Genomic DNA, 18,548 nt, shown 5'->3' with positions numbered 1-18,548 from the left:
TAATACCTAAATGTTTTGTCTTCTTTTTTTAGATTACCCATACATGTTCTCTTCTCCACTGGATAGATTTTTTTTTTTGCAGTTTTTTGCTGGGGCCGGGTTTGAACTCACCACCTCTGATATATGGGGCTGGCACCATACTCCTTTGAGCCACAGATGCCACTCACTGGCTAAATTCTTTAAGAATGTACTCAATTTTTATAGAGTAATTCAAGTGCAAAATATCACTTAGGCTATTAAAAAGCTATAACCTGGTAATTTTTTTTTTTTTGGAGAATTCCTCTTCCGTGATAATATTGATGATCTTGTCTTATTTCTGGGTTCGAAGATTGCACTATAGGATAAAAGCTGGATACGATTTTTTTCTGAAGGAAAAAAAAATATTTAAAAATGTAGGCAGGAAGCCAACAGCCTGGTGATGCCACACATCAGGGCAGCCCTCTCTGGCAAAACTGAGGAAGACTCAGGTGACGGGTTAGGGACACAGTGGATGCAGCAGTGTCACACTTAGACGAGGAGGCCATAGAGGTGGCATCACTCCAGCCTTAGCTACAAGTCGTACTTCTAGCTACAAGTGGTAATTTTTTGGCGATTTTGTGATCTCCCCATTAATGGTATTACACAACAATTTGTCACAAATATTAATATTTAACCTAGGCTTTATAAAATGCTTCTAACGTATATATGCAAGCTAAAAGTTCTATGACTTGTGCAATAAGAACTTCACTCCTTATTTCCTTTCTCTGGAATTTACTGATGCAAATGTAAACATATGATAATTTCAAATGTACACATATGATAATTTGAAAATATATTCATGTAGGCACGCATTAGTCCCCATATGAGCCTGTTCAGAATACAAGCCTCTTCCTATGGTTTACATTTTCTGCTACTTGCAATCTTAGGGGAGAGGCACACTGTGAGTATTTAGGGTGTTATATGCAGCAGAGAGGGCAGAAATATCAAACATCAGTTCACAATCATTTAAAACAATGCTCACACATGAGATTAACCTCTTGCTCTTTTTAATCATTATCATCGTCATCCTCTTTAAAAAATGGGATCATTGTCTCAGAAGCGCTGCAAAGAGGCAGAGAAATTATACATGAGAGAATTCATGAGATTAGGAGTCAGGTCTTAAGTTCTTACCTCAGTTCTGTTAACAAATCATTAAGCATGAGGTTGGGAATGTGCAGGGAAAGTCAATTAACTTCCCTGAACCTTTTCTTTTTTCTGTTTGAATTCAGAAAATGTGAAAAATTAAAATAGGTAGTCTCCAAACTCTCCTCTGATTCTAAAAATATCGTATGGTCCTAACATAAGAAATTTTAACAGGTATTAGGATATTATGGAATATGTTCTATTTTAGTATATTTTCTGTCGCTATAAAAGAATACCTGAGAGTGGGTAAGGTACAAAAAAAAACCCCAAAAACAGTTATTTAGTGTAGAGGACGCCAAAAGCCAGACAACCTCTGAGCAAGATGATTTGCAGCTGGGGGGATGGACCTTCAGGGAATTTGTCTGCAGGTGCTCCTTGCAGAGAAAGAGCCTGAGCCCATGGCGATCCTTAGGCACCCAGTCATTGTCTAATACTCCCCTCACCTGTCTTGTACTGTCTCAATAAAAGGCTACTATGGAGGTTGCTTCGGGCTACCCTGCAGTCAAAGTTAGCCTGCCTCCTGCAAGCTTGTAATCCGTGTCAAGCCTTGTTCCTTCCTGCAGTGATTGAGACCAGGGCCACAGGGGCTGCGACAATTTAGCTCACAGTTTTGTTGGCTGAGCAGTTCAAGCGCATGGTGCTGGTTTCCACTGAGGGCTTTTCTGCTGTTGTGCACAGGGTGGAAAAGATGAAAGGGGAAGAGGACATGTGGGAAGAGTCGATGAAAACCGGAAGATGGCCTGGCTTTATAACAACTCACACCCTTGGTAAACAACCCACTCCTGAGTGAGAATTCACTACTCCCTGAAGAACAGCACCAAGCCATTGATGAAGAATCAACCCCATCACATAGACACCTCCTGCCAGTCCCCACCTCCTAACACTGCCACATTGGGGTCAAATTCCAACACGAGTCTTGTTGGGGACAAAGAAACTTCACCCAAACTACAGCATGCTCATAGTTCCTGTGGGCTGCTATAACCAGATGCCATATATAACCAGACACCATATTTTGGGTAGCTTATCAGCAAAAGAAACTTATTTTGGACCTTGTAGAAACTCCAGCCGACCAGTGAGGTCTCTTTCCTCATAGGCAACCATCTAATTTCTCCCTCAGGTCTCCCTCAGGCCTCTTTTCCAAGCACTCTCCTCTCATCCATGAAGGCTCTGTCCTTGGAGTGTAATCACATCACAAAGTCCAGCCTTCTACTGCCATCACCTTGAGACCATCAACAGCATCTCAACACACGAATGGAAGGGACATAAACATTCAGACAATGGTTTTCCAACACTAGACCCCCAAGGCCCTGTCTTTTGCACATGCAAAATGATTTTATCCCAATAGTCCTTAAAGTCATAACTTGTTTTAGCATTAATTTAAATATCTAACTCCAAAATTCCTTCTAAAGCACATATGGGTGAGGCTCTCAGTGTAATTCTTTCTGAGACAAACTGCACTCCAGGTGTAAGTCTGTGAATTCAAACATGTTATGGTTCTTCTAAAATATAATAAGGGAAGAGGCAAAGGGTAAATATTCCTATTCTGAAAGAGAGGAAGAGGAAAGAAGAATAGTAATAGGTCCCTTCAAGTCCAAAACCTCAAAGGTCAAGGATAATCTTTGCCTCAATGCAGCTCTCCACGTCTGCTGGGGTGAAGGTCCCTGTGCAGGAAACAGCTCATGCTCGGCTCTCACGGGTGGAGTCACTTATCCTTGGCTCCAATGGTTGGAGATCTCAGGGGCAACCCCACAGTTCTGCCTGGCACTGCCCTAGCACGGATTCTATATGGAGGCCCCACTCTTGCAGTGGTTCTCCACCTGCGTTCTATCCAGGGGTCCTCAAACTTTTTAAACAGGGGGCCAGTTCACTGTCCCTCAGACTGTTGGAGGGTAGGACTATAGTTTAAAAGGACAGGCAGTGGCTAAGCAGGACAGGCAGTGGCAGCAAAAACACCTAGCAGGCTGGGTAAATGTCCTTGGCAGGACATGTGGCCCCGGGCCATAGTTTGAGGATGCCTGTTTTATGCAGACTTGAGCTTTTCTGAGTACAATGTGCATGTCCCAGTTGGGGCAGTGAGGAGAACGTTTGTCATGATACACAGGAAGAAAATCCTGAGATGGAGATGGTGCTTGGCACTCTGCCCACCCCCATACCACAGGCCCTGCTGTCTGGCCTTGAGATGGCAGAGGCAGGCCGAGTGATTTCCAAAACACCTTCAATGTCATCATTTCACTGTATTTAACAGGTCCTGACATCGACAGAGATGGTCTACCCTTGCCCAGTCTCCTTATCAAAGAAATGCTGGGATGGGCACAGCCTTGGTGCTGTCTCCTTGGCACACGGTCTCACTCCCCACCACATGGACAGGCTGAGAGTTTCCAGCTCTGAATCTCTGCTTCCCTTTTGATGATCAGTTCTACCTTTTATGTAATTCCTTCCTTCTTACATTTGGCTACAGGCAGTCAGGAGGAACCAGGCTGCAGCTTCAATGCTTTGCTTAGATATTTTCTCAGAAGTACGTCTGACTTCGTCACCCACAAACTCTACCTTCCACCGAGCATCAGAGCATAAACACAGTACAATCAAATTCATTGCCACTTCATAACAAGTACCAGAGTCCTTCTGTTGTCCAATGACATATTTCTCATTTCTGTCGGAGAGCGCATCAGAGTGGCCCTTGAGTTTCCCCTCCTCTGATCCCTCACCCAGCATCATTCTTAGTGGTCCTGCCGCAATGTCAGCTGTTTCTAGTGTAACTTCAAAACTCTTTCAGCCTCTACCCATTACTCAGTTCCAAAGCCATCTCTGCATATTCCTGAGTATTTATTATATCATCATCCCGATTTATCAGCATAATTTTCCTCAGTCCATTTGGGCTGCTTTAACAAAATGCCAGACTTGGTGGCTTATAAGCAACGTTAAGGATTTCAACAGGAACATTGGGGGAGCATCTTCATTCAAACCATCAGGTTACTCGGTTCTAAGCATTTCTCAACACTGCACTGAAGACAATATTTCATAACTACCCAAGAACCAAGGAAAATAACTTCTTAGCATTTGAGTTAGACAAAGGCTGATCACTAATATGTTTTCTTTAATTCTTGGCATGTATGGGTATATAGAGCAAATACTTGAAGATGTATGTACACATAAAATTATATATATGAGAAATATATGAGCTATGTATTATATAAAGTCATATAATTATGTGTACTAGATCATATAAACTATATATTAGATTAGATATGTAATTTGATGTATTATACATATAGTAATATATAACATATACCCTGTATATATATCACCATCAACAGCCAGAATCATTAGCAATAACAATGAAAATGTAATTCCAAATACTGTCTTAGACACTAATACTGAATAAAATAATATCATCTAGGGAACTTGAAGCACCCTAAATAAAGTCCTCTTGTTTTCTCTTTAATTATCCTTCAAATGATTCTTAACTACCCATTTCCAAGTAATTGCATGGATTAAAGTCCACTTTTGTTGTTTTGAAATCTATATCTCTTATTTGGAATATTTTGATGTCAATGAATGAAGACTTAATCTAACCCAAACACTTTAGCACATGATGAATTTGATTCTAGGTATACATGAGGTCAGATAATCAAGTTCACAAACCCATTCTGGAAAAAGTGGGAAAGTGCTACATACCTGATTACTGTACTAGCATGACAGTAATTTTCTAAACACTCCCTTTTGGAAGCCATGCACTGACACCAGCGCCCAGTCTACTCTTCCAAGCAATTTTGGAACTCTTTGGCCATCGGAGGTGTCACTATACAAGGTCTGAAAACTATGTTCATGACCTCATCCTAGAGGAGTGTTTCCAATTGTCTAACCATATATATCTATATATTATACATATATAATAGTAGAACTCTGCACAATTTTAGCCAGTGAAGAGAAATGAAACATTTTGGCAAAACTACATAGTCTCTTTGGACTACTATAACAGAATAGCATCAGTTAGCTTATAAACAATAGAAATTCTTTTCTCACCATTCTGGAGACTGTGAAGTCCAAGATCAAGGTGCAGCAGATACAGCATCTGGTTAGGGCCCACTTCCTGGTTCAGGCTCAAACTTTCTGGCTCTGTGCTTACACAGTAGAAAGGGCACTGTCCCTGTGTGGACCCTCTGCAGGAAAGCACTACTCCCATTGAGGAGTGCTCCCATCATTGCCTTTCTGATCTACTCACCTTCCAAGTGCCCATGTCTACTACCCTGACATTGGTGATTAGATTTTTAGCATATGAATTTGGGGAGGATAGAAGATTAAGCTGGCAACATGACACACAGGATAAACTTGCTTCAGTAGGAGCTTATTGTAAATTTATGAGATTATCACAGAGAACGACATTGTAATACTCGACATTTGAAGAGAGTGATTATTCATCCACCTTACAGGAACAAAAGGAGTTGAGTGCCCTTTTTTTCCACGTAGGAAGAATGCCCTGTCTTCAGAATTACTCATTTAAAAGTCCACCACTTGAATGACTTCCTAAGATCAATTAACCATATGAATTGAAACTCTATTTTTGTTTCAAATAGACATAGTTCTAATGATAGATGCATAGAATGAAAAAATTCGCTATTTCTTATGGTATATGTAGATATTTTAAGACTAAAAAAAATCCATTTTAGTGTTGAAAGGGGGTCTTTGGTGTTAATTCTCCTCTGTCTAACACAGATGTTTTTCCACTACAATTTTTGTCAGATGACAATCCATTATCAGATTAGCTCGCCTCTCTATTCATAGTTTATATACTTCATAGAGATCCATTCCGATTTTTAATATCACAGCTCACAAGCTAGACATTGTCCTTTAGATTACACTCAAAAGCTTCCTTTCCTGTATACTTTCAAACATTGATCTTACCTTTGAGATACCAATCTATAAGTGTAAGTAATTATCACATTTTGAACAATAACAACCACCACAGCCTAAAGTAAATATTTCTTTGTCTCTGGCATGATATCATGATTCTAGATACTTCTGTAACCTCGTCAGCCTCTGGCCTTCATTAATAACACCCAGAAAAATACAGACAATGCCTTTTGCATTTCACTAGTGCTGTTTCCCATGAGATTATTATTAACATATTTACACACTTACTGTTCTTTCTTTAATGTAGGTTACTACAATGCAAGATGATGGTTGTCAATTACAATGAAAATATCAGCTCATGTCAATTTTGAATGAAATAAAATCATAGAAAGTTTGAGGAATCAGGGTTCCCATACGCTATCATTAAGTTGATTTTTTTAAAGATTAACAAATATATTTATATGTCACTACTATATTTTATCGTATGGGTTTGATACAAATTATGAATTTTTATTATATTAAAAATTATTATATCACCTCACATATTAGCTTGCTCTTCCATATTTTTGTCACTTAAATCGCTAAGATTTCTCAATATATTATCCAAAACTGGTGAGACAGGGACTGTTTACAGAACCTTGAGATTTCTTCACCAAAGAAAAAATTCCTTGACTTTGGTAGAGCAATCAGTAATGCAACAGCAACAACAAAAATCTTATTGCCTGAATTTCTTCATATTTTATTCAAGAAAATGGCATTTTTTCTGCCCCAAATACTGTGTTGAAATAAAGATGCATTACTTCTGATATTTTAATCAACGACTAAAATAAAGACATAGATAGCAATACAGTGTTTAAATCTGACACAAAGCTGGAAGAGAGATTTAACACCCTTGATGATGGTATCAAGATTTGGAAAAATAAAATGATATTTAGAGTTCTGGTCCTTAGAATTCCTCAACTGTTCAGAGAGAGATTTAAAGTCAAAACTATTTATTCACTATATTAAAGAATTTTCTAATACATTTAACATTTATGAATTTAAAAAACATGCTGATTGCTTTGCTGCTGACAATAAGAAAAATACTTGAAATTTAAAAAATATTTTATTACCTTCTCTAATTACACAAAAACATCTAGTCGCAAAACACAGGGTGCTTATGGCCTAAAGCCGTATTTCTCAGGATTATTTTTCATTTGCATCAATTTGAGACACACGAGATACTCAGAAATTCTAAAGAATACCCCAAATATATCTATTAGTATGACTTATTATTTGTCAGGATATAATTTTCTAAAATTCCTGTGTTTTGCATTTTACTCTGTGTATGACCCACTGTGCCAGTTTGAATATTTTCTGGAACTTTTTTCTGTGGCTGTCTGCTCAGATGATTTTCTCTCCTCGCCTACTTTAAACGGAACTCTGTAGTTACAAACCTGTTTGAAATCAGTGGACCTGCAGGAAAAGCTTATAAAGAGAAACTACCAGCTTTATTTTTTGCAGTTCTTGGCCGGGGCTGGGTTTGAACCCACCACCTCCGGCATATGGGGCCGGCACCCCACTCCTTTGAGCCACAGGAGCCGCCCTAATACCAAATACTTTTATGCAGGTTTTTCTTTAAAGGTTTAAAATCAAACTCAACTCTGCAGCATCGGTTCCACATGCTTCGTAAGAGCTAAAGATAAACAGACTTCATCATTTCCTGGTTGAACACCACGAACTGTCCTAAGCGAGGCCGTGGTGCTTATGCTGAGATAAGGGAACCAAATGTAGCATGTCACGTTCTCCTGCCAATTAATCAAAAAGAGGGAAAGGGAATCTCACCAGTGATTTTTAACAACTTATTGGGGAAGACCCTGCTGTGCTCAAACTAAGTACACACCATTAACAGCCAGGAGCCGGCGCCCTGAACCTGTCTGAAGCAGAAAGTGTAGCGGAGTCTTACGTTCTTGGAAGGACGTGAAGAGCATCTGGAAGCGGCTGTTGCGGCTGCCCTCGTCCGCCCACATGCGGATCACCCCGAGGCCCGTGCGCAGCATCACGTCGTTGGCCACCGTGCTGCAGAACTTAGCCTTCAGGTCCTCCACCGAGCTGCTTCCGTCATACACAGCCACAAAATTCCTCTTGCATTCATTTGAGTTCTGCATCTCATAGTCCAAGAACCGTAAGTAAATCTGTAAAGCAAAGATAAAACAATTTCCCCACATCAAAAGACGAATGCAAATCAGTCGGTAGCCGAGCTCCTCTTCTCCTTTTCAATCTCACAAGACAATCTTGATTGCAATCAATCTTAGTGTTTTCCTTCAGTGGATACAAGGGAGCTGTACAAGCAGAGAACAAATTGATGTATTTTGAAATGTTTCTAAATAAATGTCGTAGCCGTCGAAGCTGAGTACTTCTACCCAAATGATCCTGCCGTCTCCCATAACTCACTTGGAATCAGCCTCGCATTTTGCACACGTGTACACTGTTCTGATTAGCAAAACATGTTTTAAATATGCCTGCTACATTCTGGTTAAAGTTCCATGGCTTAAAAAAAACCTCTTTGGAACGTTTAGTAATACATAATTCGTATTAACACCAAAGGAAAAAAAAAAGTGATGTTAAGTCTCTGATTTCAGTTTGTTTAAATTATTTAATAAAAACATGCTACTTCCTTTTTGGTGCATCGTAATTTTTTTTAAAAGGCCAAGCCAGTATTGACCATTCTTGCCATACATAGAGTCACACCATTATCTAAGTTGACATAAATACAAATTAAACTAATATTTAATGAATAAGACATGCCAGGCATCCCGCTTTATATGAGGCATTTTTTTTAATACTTCCAACAACTCTATCAAGTGGCTCATTTAATTTTCATATTCAGATGAGGAAGCTCGGACTCAGATGGTATAAATTGGAAATTAGACATGAGGACCCTCTGAGTTGCTAGCCATAATCCTTCCACCATGATGCACAGCTTCAGATGTAGTGATTTGTTTAGATCAACTGACATTATTTGACTCTCTAAAGATGTGCATTAAAGATCACAAATAGTTAATTCAACCAAAGATAAGTCGATAAAGAAGTTGTTTGTTCTTCCATCCATCAACTCAGCAATATCCACAAGCTTGGCCTTTACTTTGCTGCAGAAACTAATACGTCATTGTGGGTAGGACTGAGGACTGGACAGTGAGGGCCAGTGCTGAAAAGCTGCTTCAGTTAACTCATGACACCAGGATTCAAAGTCAAACTGTTGGAGTTACATAAAGCCAAAAATCTCTGCACAATAAGAGGTATACCTTGAACAAGTTTGGAATAAAGAAAGTGTCCCTTACGCAGGTATCTCCTAAGTGTTTCATATTTTATTTTAATAGGAATGCATGTAGGCTACTTCCTCTTAAGTGTTTTTTTCTTAACATGACATGGATATAAACTAAACACATACGTTCAATTAAAAATTCATCTTTTCATCACCCCTTATACATTGTTTCTTATTTCATAAAATGAGAAATTCAAGGGGCAATTTTTCCCAGATACAGTATGTTTGCTCTAAATTTTAAAATGTCACTATTTAATTAATAAAAGGGTATCGTTTGCCCTCAGTGTTCTTGTTCAGCGGGGCACTAGTCATTGCCAATTTCATCTTCAAAATATTTGTTTTCCAGCTCCCCCGACACATCCGTGATATTTCACATCTGCTGACCAGCCTGGGTGTTTGAAGCGACACGTTCTTCTACTCACAAAACTCACCCCAGCCTAAGTTATATTTCTAAGGAACAAATCTAACAATAGCACTCTTTTAGCCAAAGTTTTTAACTGGTACATTATAAAAAAGTAAAAAACAATAAACTGGCTCATTACCCCTTCCTTATCTCAACATCACATACTGACGTCCCCTTTCACTCAAATCCAAAGAACCTGCTCTGCATTAAAGGGCCTCTGTGATTAGACCAGGTTCACCCCGTTCATCTACCTTCTACTTAAACCAAAGTCAGCTGGTTGTTAACCTTCATCACAACAGCAAAATTCCTTTAGCTGCGTGACTTGCATAATCAGCTGTATGACATTTTATCATATTCACAACTCCAGGGGTTGGGGCTGGAAATCTTGGTACCCTCTAAGGATTCTCCCTATAACATTTACATTCAACGTACACGTTTAAGAAATTTCAATGCCTGTAACACAACATTACTATAAACTTACATTGACTTTTAGGTACATTTGATTATAATTTGGCTCCACATATTTTTGAATTAGGTAAAAAAAATAAAAATTATTTTGAAATATTAAAAGATGGGAAAATAGTAACAGCGAGAGTTTTTATTATCTCAAAACATTAACCATTAAGTTGATTACCCTCATTTGCATATTTTTATAATGTATTATAAAATGTATTGTATTTCAGAAATACATGACTGTATTTCTGATACTTAGCAAATACATGATGTATGTGTTAGGCAGATTGATTTAATCATTCTACAATGGAAACATATATCAAAACATCACATTCTACTTATAAACAATTATTAACTTTCAATCAACATTACATTTCAAAACTATTAAAAATTAAAAGTAAAACTTGATTATAACATCAAATAATAGTGTGGTTTTATTACAGCAAATTGTACCAAGAGTTATGAGGTGTTTATCTTGCTCCAACTCTATTGCTAACCGGCCAAATGTCTGGGCAGGTCACTTATCACAGATTCATAGAATTTGGGTTTTGAAAGGACTTTCATGGTACCCATGCCAGAACACTACTTGACTTTAATTATTATGTAAAATCTCTGCCAAACTCTGCTTGGACTCTCCTGTGGAATCTCATTTGATCTCCGTTAATAAAACAACAACCTTCTCTGTATTAAATCAAAATCTGTTTCTCTAGTTTCAATTATTCAAATAAATTGTACTACTTAAAAACTATGCACATTAAATCTTATTCCTCTTCATATGACTGTACTTCAAATGTTTGATGATTACGGGATGTCGTTTCTTGTAGAAGGACATTAGTTCATTTATTCTCTGAGTATTAGTTAAACAGCAGACATTCTGTTTGTCACTGGGTGTCTGGAGATAAATCAGGCTGAGCCCTCATGGAAGTAAGGTTCAAACAGCTAGATTCCTCTCCCTTCATTCTCGCCTGCTGGCTGTCTTCTGGACCACATTCAGAATGAGATACTGTAATGCCCTTCCGCCATCTTGCTTTAGTGTGTGTGTGTGCAAAATCCCTGCTCACAGAGGCATATTTATACACCCCATTGTTACCCTACACTGAACTTCACTATCCTGACTCAGCTTATCTTACAAACATTCCAGACAGCAACAGACTTTCAATGTTCTTTCTGACTTTGGTTTCCCAAATTCTAAGAAATCTGCACGTGATCAATCACATTCTAATTAAAGGGGACCATCTATGTCACTATTATCAAATCAAGGAGTTATTGGTTATTATTGGTTCTATTTGTCAAAAGACGGAAAAGCACTATGTAATTTATCTAAACTTCAACAGAACCCAAGTAAGCTGTCTGGCCCTTGTGCAATATGGTTCAGTCACCAGGCACCGTTCAAATATTCACCACAAGCCTTTTCAAGTTTAAAGCATGCTATGATAGTCTCTGCTCCTAAGCTGCTAGGAACTCCATAAAAATAGAAAGCCCGCACAGGCGGTAATGGCAGTTCTTGCTTTTCTCCACAGTATTCAAAGCCACTTCCGATCCTCTAACCTTTAATTTAACAGAGAAAGCCTGTCACAATAGAGCCATCTTTGTCCGGCTCTGCAGGCTGCTTACCCTTTGGGTCAGGGAATGCCAAATTTTGTAACAGACAGGTACACCCGCTATTGTTGTTCTGAGATTGTACAAAAGACTGCCTATTTATCAGCTGGAGAAAAAGGTATTTACACTCTGATGAACTCTTTCTCTTTAACACTCTAGTGACAAAGGTGCTGGTTATGACAGTGACATGAGGCACGTATCTTTCCTGTTAAAGACAAGTCTGATAAAAATCTGTCACTGGGTTGCTTCAGAAAAACAAACACCACCTGGATGTGAATACATGTTTTATGAACGAGGGTGTAGTCAACTGAAATTCTGCTCTCCATCCAGGTAGTGGGTTATTTATGGTTTTATATTACCAACAGCTTTTGACTAAAAAAAAAAAAAAAAAAGAAGTATGCTTTTCTTCATAATGCGTTTAATGTTTCCAAAGATTTGCTCAGATGCCAAAGGAGATTGCAGTGTTATAGCTGGAACCTGGACCAAAAATCTCTGGAACTCTGTAATCGAAAATTAGGGAAAATACACCACAGTTGCATTTTATATGTGAATGCTAGAAATATATTCAAGGAAGAAACAAGGGAAGAGAGACAAAAACGTTTCCTGAAACATCAATGCCCTCAACAGTGCTGCTTCTTTTTTTTCTTAGCCTGAATATCCACTCACCAGATTCTGCTCCCGCTCGGGAATGATGTCGCAGACCATGAAGGAACCTCAGACACTGGGGTTACTGCCATAGCTTCCTACCTGGTCTTCTGCTTGCTGTGTTGACTCCCTGTCTTTTCCTCAAAGGGAAAAGCTATTCTCCTAAAATGCAAGTCTGGCTATGTCACTTTTCTGCTTCATTCTTCTGTATATCGCTAACGCACTCAGGGAGAAGACCAAGTTCTTCAGGACGGCCCGCAGAGCCCTTCAGCATAATGACTCAACATCCACCCCCATCTCTCCGCTTTTACTTGGTCACCTGCAATTACTTTCCTTCCTGAAAAAGCATAGTCTCTTCTGAGTCCATGACCTCACACTGCCACTCTGTCTACCCAGACAGACTTCTTGCCTCCTCTACCTAACACAATAATACTGTTTCTCACGGACATTCAGCCAAGACCCTGATTGCTATTTGGTTCTGCCTCTGATGTACCTGCCAGGTGTAGCACTCACTTCTCTCCCTCTCTTATGCCTAATAAATACCTCAATGATATTATCTTGTGGCTTAATTTGTTACATAATTTTCTAGGAATTAAACTAAAAACCTAAATGCTTGAGATTGTATAGATTCACTAAAGCAATTAATTAAATTCAAACCATTTCAACTTCATAGTCAACTACTAATCTAATATCCATAAATCCATGTCTCCTTATCAGTTTAGAGCTGAGAAATAAGAAAACAAGAAGAACAAGCAAACAATCGATGCTGTATACTCATGACAGCTAAAATAATGATCCACGATATCTTGGAAGATATTTCCATAAGCAAGATGAGTATCTATTTCATCCTATTCTACAGAAGAGTTTCCAAAATGGTGGCCTGATTCCAAATCTGGCCCATGACACATTTACTTAAATACAAATCATACTTGTGATTTTTACAATGTATTGAAACATATAAATATTGGGGTGATCAACATAAAATCTACAGTTCTGTTGTCATATTAAAAACAGAGGATGTAGTAATGCAGGACCCACATTTTCTCATAACCACAAAGACAAAGAACTCATGAGTGCAGGCCCTGAGTACTGGCTCCCCTGGGTCCTGTCATCTCTGGCCCTCAGCCCTGTGACACCTGTATTTTATATGCCAGACACACAAGACTTTGTCAGCCCCAGATAATTTCTTCCACAGATAAGACTTTACGTCAGAAAACAAACAAATGGCAAAGAGCGTCTGTAAGAGTGTAGATGTAATTATGCTTAGAACCATGGTTCTTGACATTTTGATCCATTTTTCAGAGTGTAGATTTACCTTAAAGTCTATTGTCCAGGTTATCAAATGATGTCTTTGACACACTCTCCATATTGTTATTTATAACATTCAGAGTAAATGGGTCAGGAGAAGATAAGGTGCATTTCGAAGCCAAAACAAAGTCATAGCTTATGATTGCCTCTGAAATATACTAAGCATGTCCAGCTGCTTCAAAGCAATGTGTATTAGAGACACTTCTCCAGTCCCCCGTACGAGCCTAGATTCAACAGTAAGACTGACCTTGGACCGTGGAGGCGCCCGGATGTACCACTTGCAGTCCACGGCCTCGCTGGCAGAGGCTTTGCCTTCCTTCATGATCTGCATGGACTCCACAATTCCTTCCGGGCCGCCCATCTCAAACTCACACGCTAAAGAAGAAAATGCCAAACAAACACACACACATGGAACTTGAATAATAAACCCAAAGTGTATTTCATAGCAAAATACAAAGTCCTGTGTACATTATTAAATATCTATTGTACCAACCTGGTAATGGTTTCAAAACTCCAAGGTCCTTAAAATCAGGATCTTAAAAAGTGAGAAAAAGACAATTAGTCCTAGTCTATATTTAGTACTTACAATGACTTTGAGTAATATTCCATTACATTTTCCAGGATTCTGCCTTAAAAATACATCGGAGGAAATTAAATAGCTAAATAAAAGGTGAAGGATAGTATTAGGACTAAAAGTGTTAATTTAATATAATATAGCTTCACTATAAGGCTTTTCTCAATACAAAAGACACCTTCTTAAAAAACCTTCTAATGCAATTCCTGGATCTAAATATCAAACCAAAATCTGACTCATTTCCTATAACTCCATAATTAGACAAAAGATGTTTTTGTAAATGTACCCATGGGTAATTCAAGGTTTTGGTCAACTTCTGTATGTTCTGGGTCCAATTCTTTTGTCTGATTCAAAACATTCTGTTATTGGAAAACAATTTTCAACTAGAATATTGGAAGCACACAGTTAAGATGTGAAATCTAGGACTCTCTTGATGACTGAACTATCTTTTTTTCATCAAATCTTCATCTCTAACTTTTCACACCATGCTTCTTTCAAAGTATTCCTCAGGATTCTATCTTATCGACTTAACACCCCCTCTCTCCATTCTTCCTCTGAGCTAGGACCTTTTTCTCTGCTTATTTATGTGTTTCAGGAGAAGCTTGCTTTATCATAACCCTCAAAATTCTCCCAAATACCATAAGCCAATAATGAGGACAAAAAAAAAAGGACACTTCTTGTACTTGATTTTGAGTTAGGTGTTCAGCACTGAAGTGTAAAGGTAAGACTTTGAGATAAACTTTAAATCATAACAGACAGAAACAAGGTATATCCAGTTTTTCTGGCTTGCATTATAGTCAACCGTACGATAGTCTCCAATATTTGTCGCAGAGAGGATCTTGTACCTAGAAAACCCCAAAGACTCCATCAAGAGACTCTTACAATTGACAAATTCAGCAAAGTCCCAAAATAAAAAAATCAAGGTATTAAATCAGGATCATTTCTGTACACTAATAACAGCCAAGCAGCTGAAAACAAACCAAAGACACAATACTGTTCATAATAGCTACAAAGAAAATAAAACACCTAAAAATACACTTAGCCAAGGTGAATGATCTCAACCAAACACTGATGAGTGAAACTGCAAAGGCCGCCAATGGGAGAACACGTCAGGCTCGTGGATGGGTGGACTCAGCATTGTTAAAATGTCCTTACCACCCCAAATGATTTACAGACACAGTGCAATCCTCATCAAAATACCAACGTCACAATTCACAGGCCTAGGAAAAATAATGCTGTGCTTCACGGGAACCGGAAAAGAGTCCATGCTCTAGAACTGAAATATGAGAAGGCAGCACTCTTTCTGGTAGGAGTTATTTCTTGACGCTAAGAGCATGTGTGTTTACACGTATGTGTGTCACTAAATGTGCTACTTTCTGTGTCTGTGTGCATGGATGCACTAAACTCATCATTGCAGGCTAATTTCTGACAGTTTCGTTTTTTTTTTTTTTTTTTTGGTAGAGACAGAGTTTCACTTTGTTGCCCTTGGTAGAGTGCTGTGGCGTCATAGCTCACAACAACCTCCAACTCCTGGGCTTAGATGATTCTCTTGCCTCAACCTCCCGAGTAGTTGGGACTACAGGTGCCTGTCACAATGCCCAGCTATTTTTTCGTTGCAGTTTGGCAGGGGCCAGGTCCGAACCTGCCACCCTGGGCACATGGGGCTGGCGTCCTACCCACTAGGCCATAGGCACTGCCCCAAGTTTAGTCATTTTCATGAGAGATTATTTTGTTGTTTTTATGTCTGTTGTTTTCTCAAATAGGGGTGTGAACTGATTTGCTGAAACACTGAGGCCTTAATCAGCCATGCTACGATGTGACTATATCAGATGAGACTCATTTTGTTATAGGACACTCTCAGAAATTGCTAATAAATTTTGAATCAAGATGCAAATTCATTTACATAGCTGTTTTGAAAAGAGTTTTTAAAAATGTTTTTAGAAAAACAAAGAAAGTAAAAAGCTATAAGCAATTTCCATGAAGGATACAGAAATGATGACGTCATAGATAATTTAGACCAAGATAAATCCTAGCAGGAATTTTTTCCTTTGTCTGAATCAATGAATACAGAGTCATTCGTTCAATAAATATATTTTTAACACGTATGTGTACAGCTAGGTTTTTATAGAACCACTAAATTGGTTGTCACCATTAAGCCGTGTCATTGGCATTGAAGGGACACATGCACATCTTACCTGGATCGATCCACATTTTATATCAAGTTTGACAATACCAGTTATCTACATTTTCTTTGTTATTCACTGCACGATTTTTGCTGTAAGAATAATGCTTACTTCTGTTCATTGTAACACTTATTATCTCCTTTTTGAATAGAATGTTTCAGCCTTCTTCCATGGCTGTTCCCATGATTTTTGTGGAAATGTAGTTGATATTCTGTTTTCTTGTTTGAAGGCTAACATTTGTCATTTTTATAACCCATGCCAGACAATGCTGAGAGAAATGTCAGTTCTGGGAATTGAAAATTTATTTTTGTCTTTGTGTTATTAGTGATAGTACTGATGGTTTAAAAACAAAACTTTAGAAAAAAATTGTTTTTGAAAATCCATTTATACTAGCCTCTAGTAAGAGCACAATTATAGATGGCCCACATGATTAGCAAAAACAAACAAACAACAAAATGCTGTTTCTGAAACAATCTGAAATGAGTCTAATGTGGTAAGACAGACTGACCGCCCTCAGTGGTTCGTAGATAGTGACGTGAATTATTATGCAGTTGCACAAGAAAGTGGTATTTAATAACTGGTCTTTTCCTCTAGATCTTTCTTTAAATGCATTCCCCACTAAGCAACTTAAATAAACTTTTAAAAATGTAAATTAGATCATGGCACTCACTTGGCTCTGCAGTTCCTTTAGAATAATGTTTTATAACACCCACTGTGTCCTGCCCCTGACCCCCTGGCTCCATGCTGCTGGCCCTTACTCTTTTCTCTGTGATCACACCAACACTCAAGGCCGTTCCCACCCTCGGCCCTTTGAACATGCTCCTTCATCTGGCTGCAGTGCCTCTGCACACAGGATTCACATGCCTGGCTCTTTCTCATTCTGCAGTGGTTGGCTCAAATATTATGTCCTCTGAAAGGCATTCCTTGACAATTCTCTCTCAAACAACATCTCCTGTTTTCTTTTCTCTCTTCATGGTTCTTAATACAAAAAGAAAGCATTACCACCTTGTCTTTAAAACCTTTATTTTATCTATGTAATGGACAAATGTGCAGACATGAGTGGGTTTAAAAAAAAAAATTAAACCGGTTCAGCGCTAACACAGGCCTATCACCAGCTACCATCTTTTATGTGCATGCTTGCCAACAAATGCAATTAGTGTTGGAATATTCATGTTTTTGAGGAATTTTTCAATCTATAGCTCATACTAGATTGCACTGATGATGAAAAAGCAGTGGTGTGTAAAATTGCTGATGTCTTAGAGATGAACCAGGGTAGTGCCAAGTAGCTAAAATTTACTGAAGAATTCTTTCCTATGTATTTGCAAGGCAAGAAAAAAAAGGAATTTTACTTTACATCATTTAACTAGATGAAGCAGTAAAGAATATTTTTTTTAAATCTAAAATCTTGAGTAAATGCCTTAGTCATCCTGCGTGATGAAACATTAAATGTGGATAAAGTACTTTTGCTACAGAACGACCAGTAAGAGGGTCCTCTGAAGAGAAAGCATCTCGGCTTTTCCATTGAAAACCGATTCAGCTTCCATTGAAGCCAATTGGGAGCTGAAGTAGCCACTTCTATCACGGAGCATTCTTTTTCTTTGAAAGATCTATATAGCTATTCAGATACAGATATTTGGCAGACATTTTCTTGAAAAATGAACCAAATAGATCTGTTGATTCCTAAGAAAAACAACTGATAATATTTGTTGCCAACGATAAAATTCCAAATTCAAGGAAAAGAAAGATATTTGCCACTGTGCAGTTGACAACTTCCCAATACTTAGGAGAATTTTCAAATGAGGTTGGCACTGATAGGAATATAGGTGGGTTTTTATATTGTATGAAGAAATGTGTCAACATTTGGAAGTTCTTCATAATAGTAATTCAATAATGCCAAATGAATAGTTCATAATGTTAAACAATCACGTGTTCATAAAAGAGCCATTTGAAAAGGAAAGTATAGGCTTGGTGACTGTGGCTCAAGCAGCTAAGGCGCCAGCCACATACACCTAAGGTGGCGGGTTCGAATCCAGCCTGGGCCCGCCAAACAACAATAATGGCTGCAAC

At 38.4% G+C, this 18,548-nt stretch overlaps 1 protein-coding gene across 3 annotated transcripts in view; it reads right to left on the bottom strand.

Moving 5' to 3' along the window:
- Positions 1-18,548, bottom strand: part of NETO1 (neuropilin and tolloid like 1) — a 114,528-nt gene that overhangs the window by 38,912 nt on the left and 57,068 nt on the right. For 2 of the 3 annotated variants that reach the window (XM_003788400.1, XM_023512400.1), the window contains exons 5-7: positions 14,218-14,259; positions 13,972-14,099; positions 7,958-8,186 (exon numbers count right to left, since the gene is read on the bottom strand). In XM_003788400.1, coding sequence (XP_003788448.1) covers positions 7,958-8,186; positions 13,972-14,099; positions 14,218-14,259 — 399 coding nt within the window. Of the gene's footprint in view, positions 1-7,957; positions 8,187-13,971; positions 14,139-14,217; positions 14,260-18,548 lie in introns of all 3 variants that reach the window. The other variant, XM_023512399.1, reaches the window with a different exon arrangement.

This window comes from Otolemur garnettii, unplaced genomic scaffold (genome assembly GCF_000181295.1).
Source record: "Otolemur garnettii isolate 467f Iridium unplaced genomic scaffold, OtoGar3 scaffold00027, whole genome shotgun sequence".
Classification (NCBI taxonomy): Eukaryota; Metazoa; Chordata; class Mammalia; order Primates; family Galagidae; genus Otolemur; species Otolemur garnettii.
This window is presented reverse-complemented; position numbering and strand designations above follow the sequence as displayed.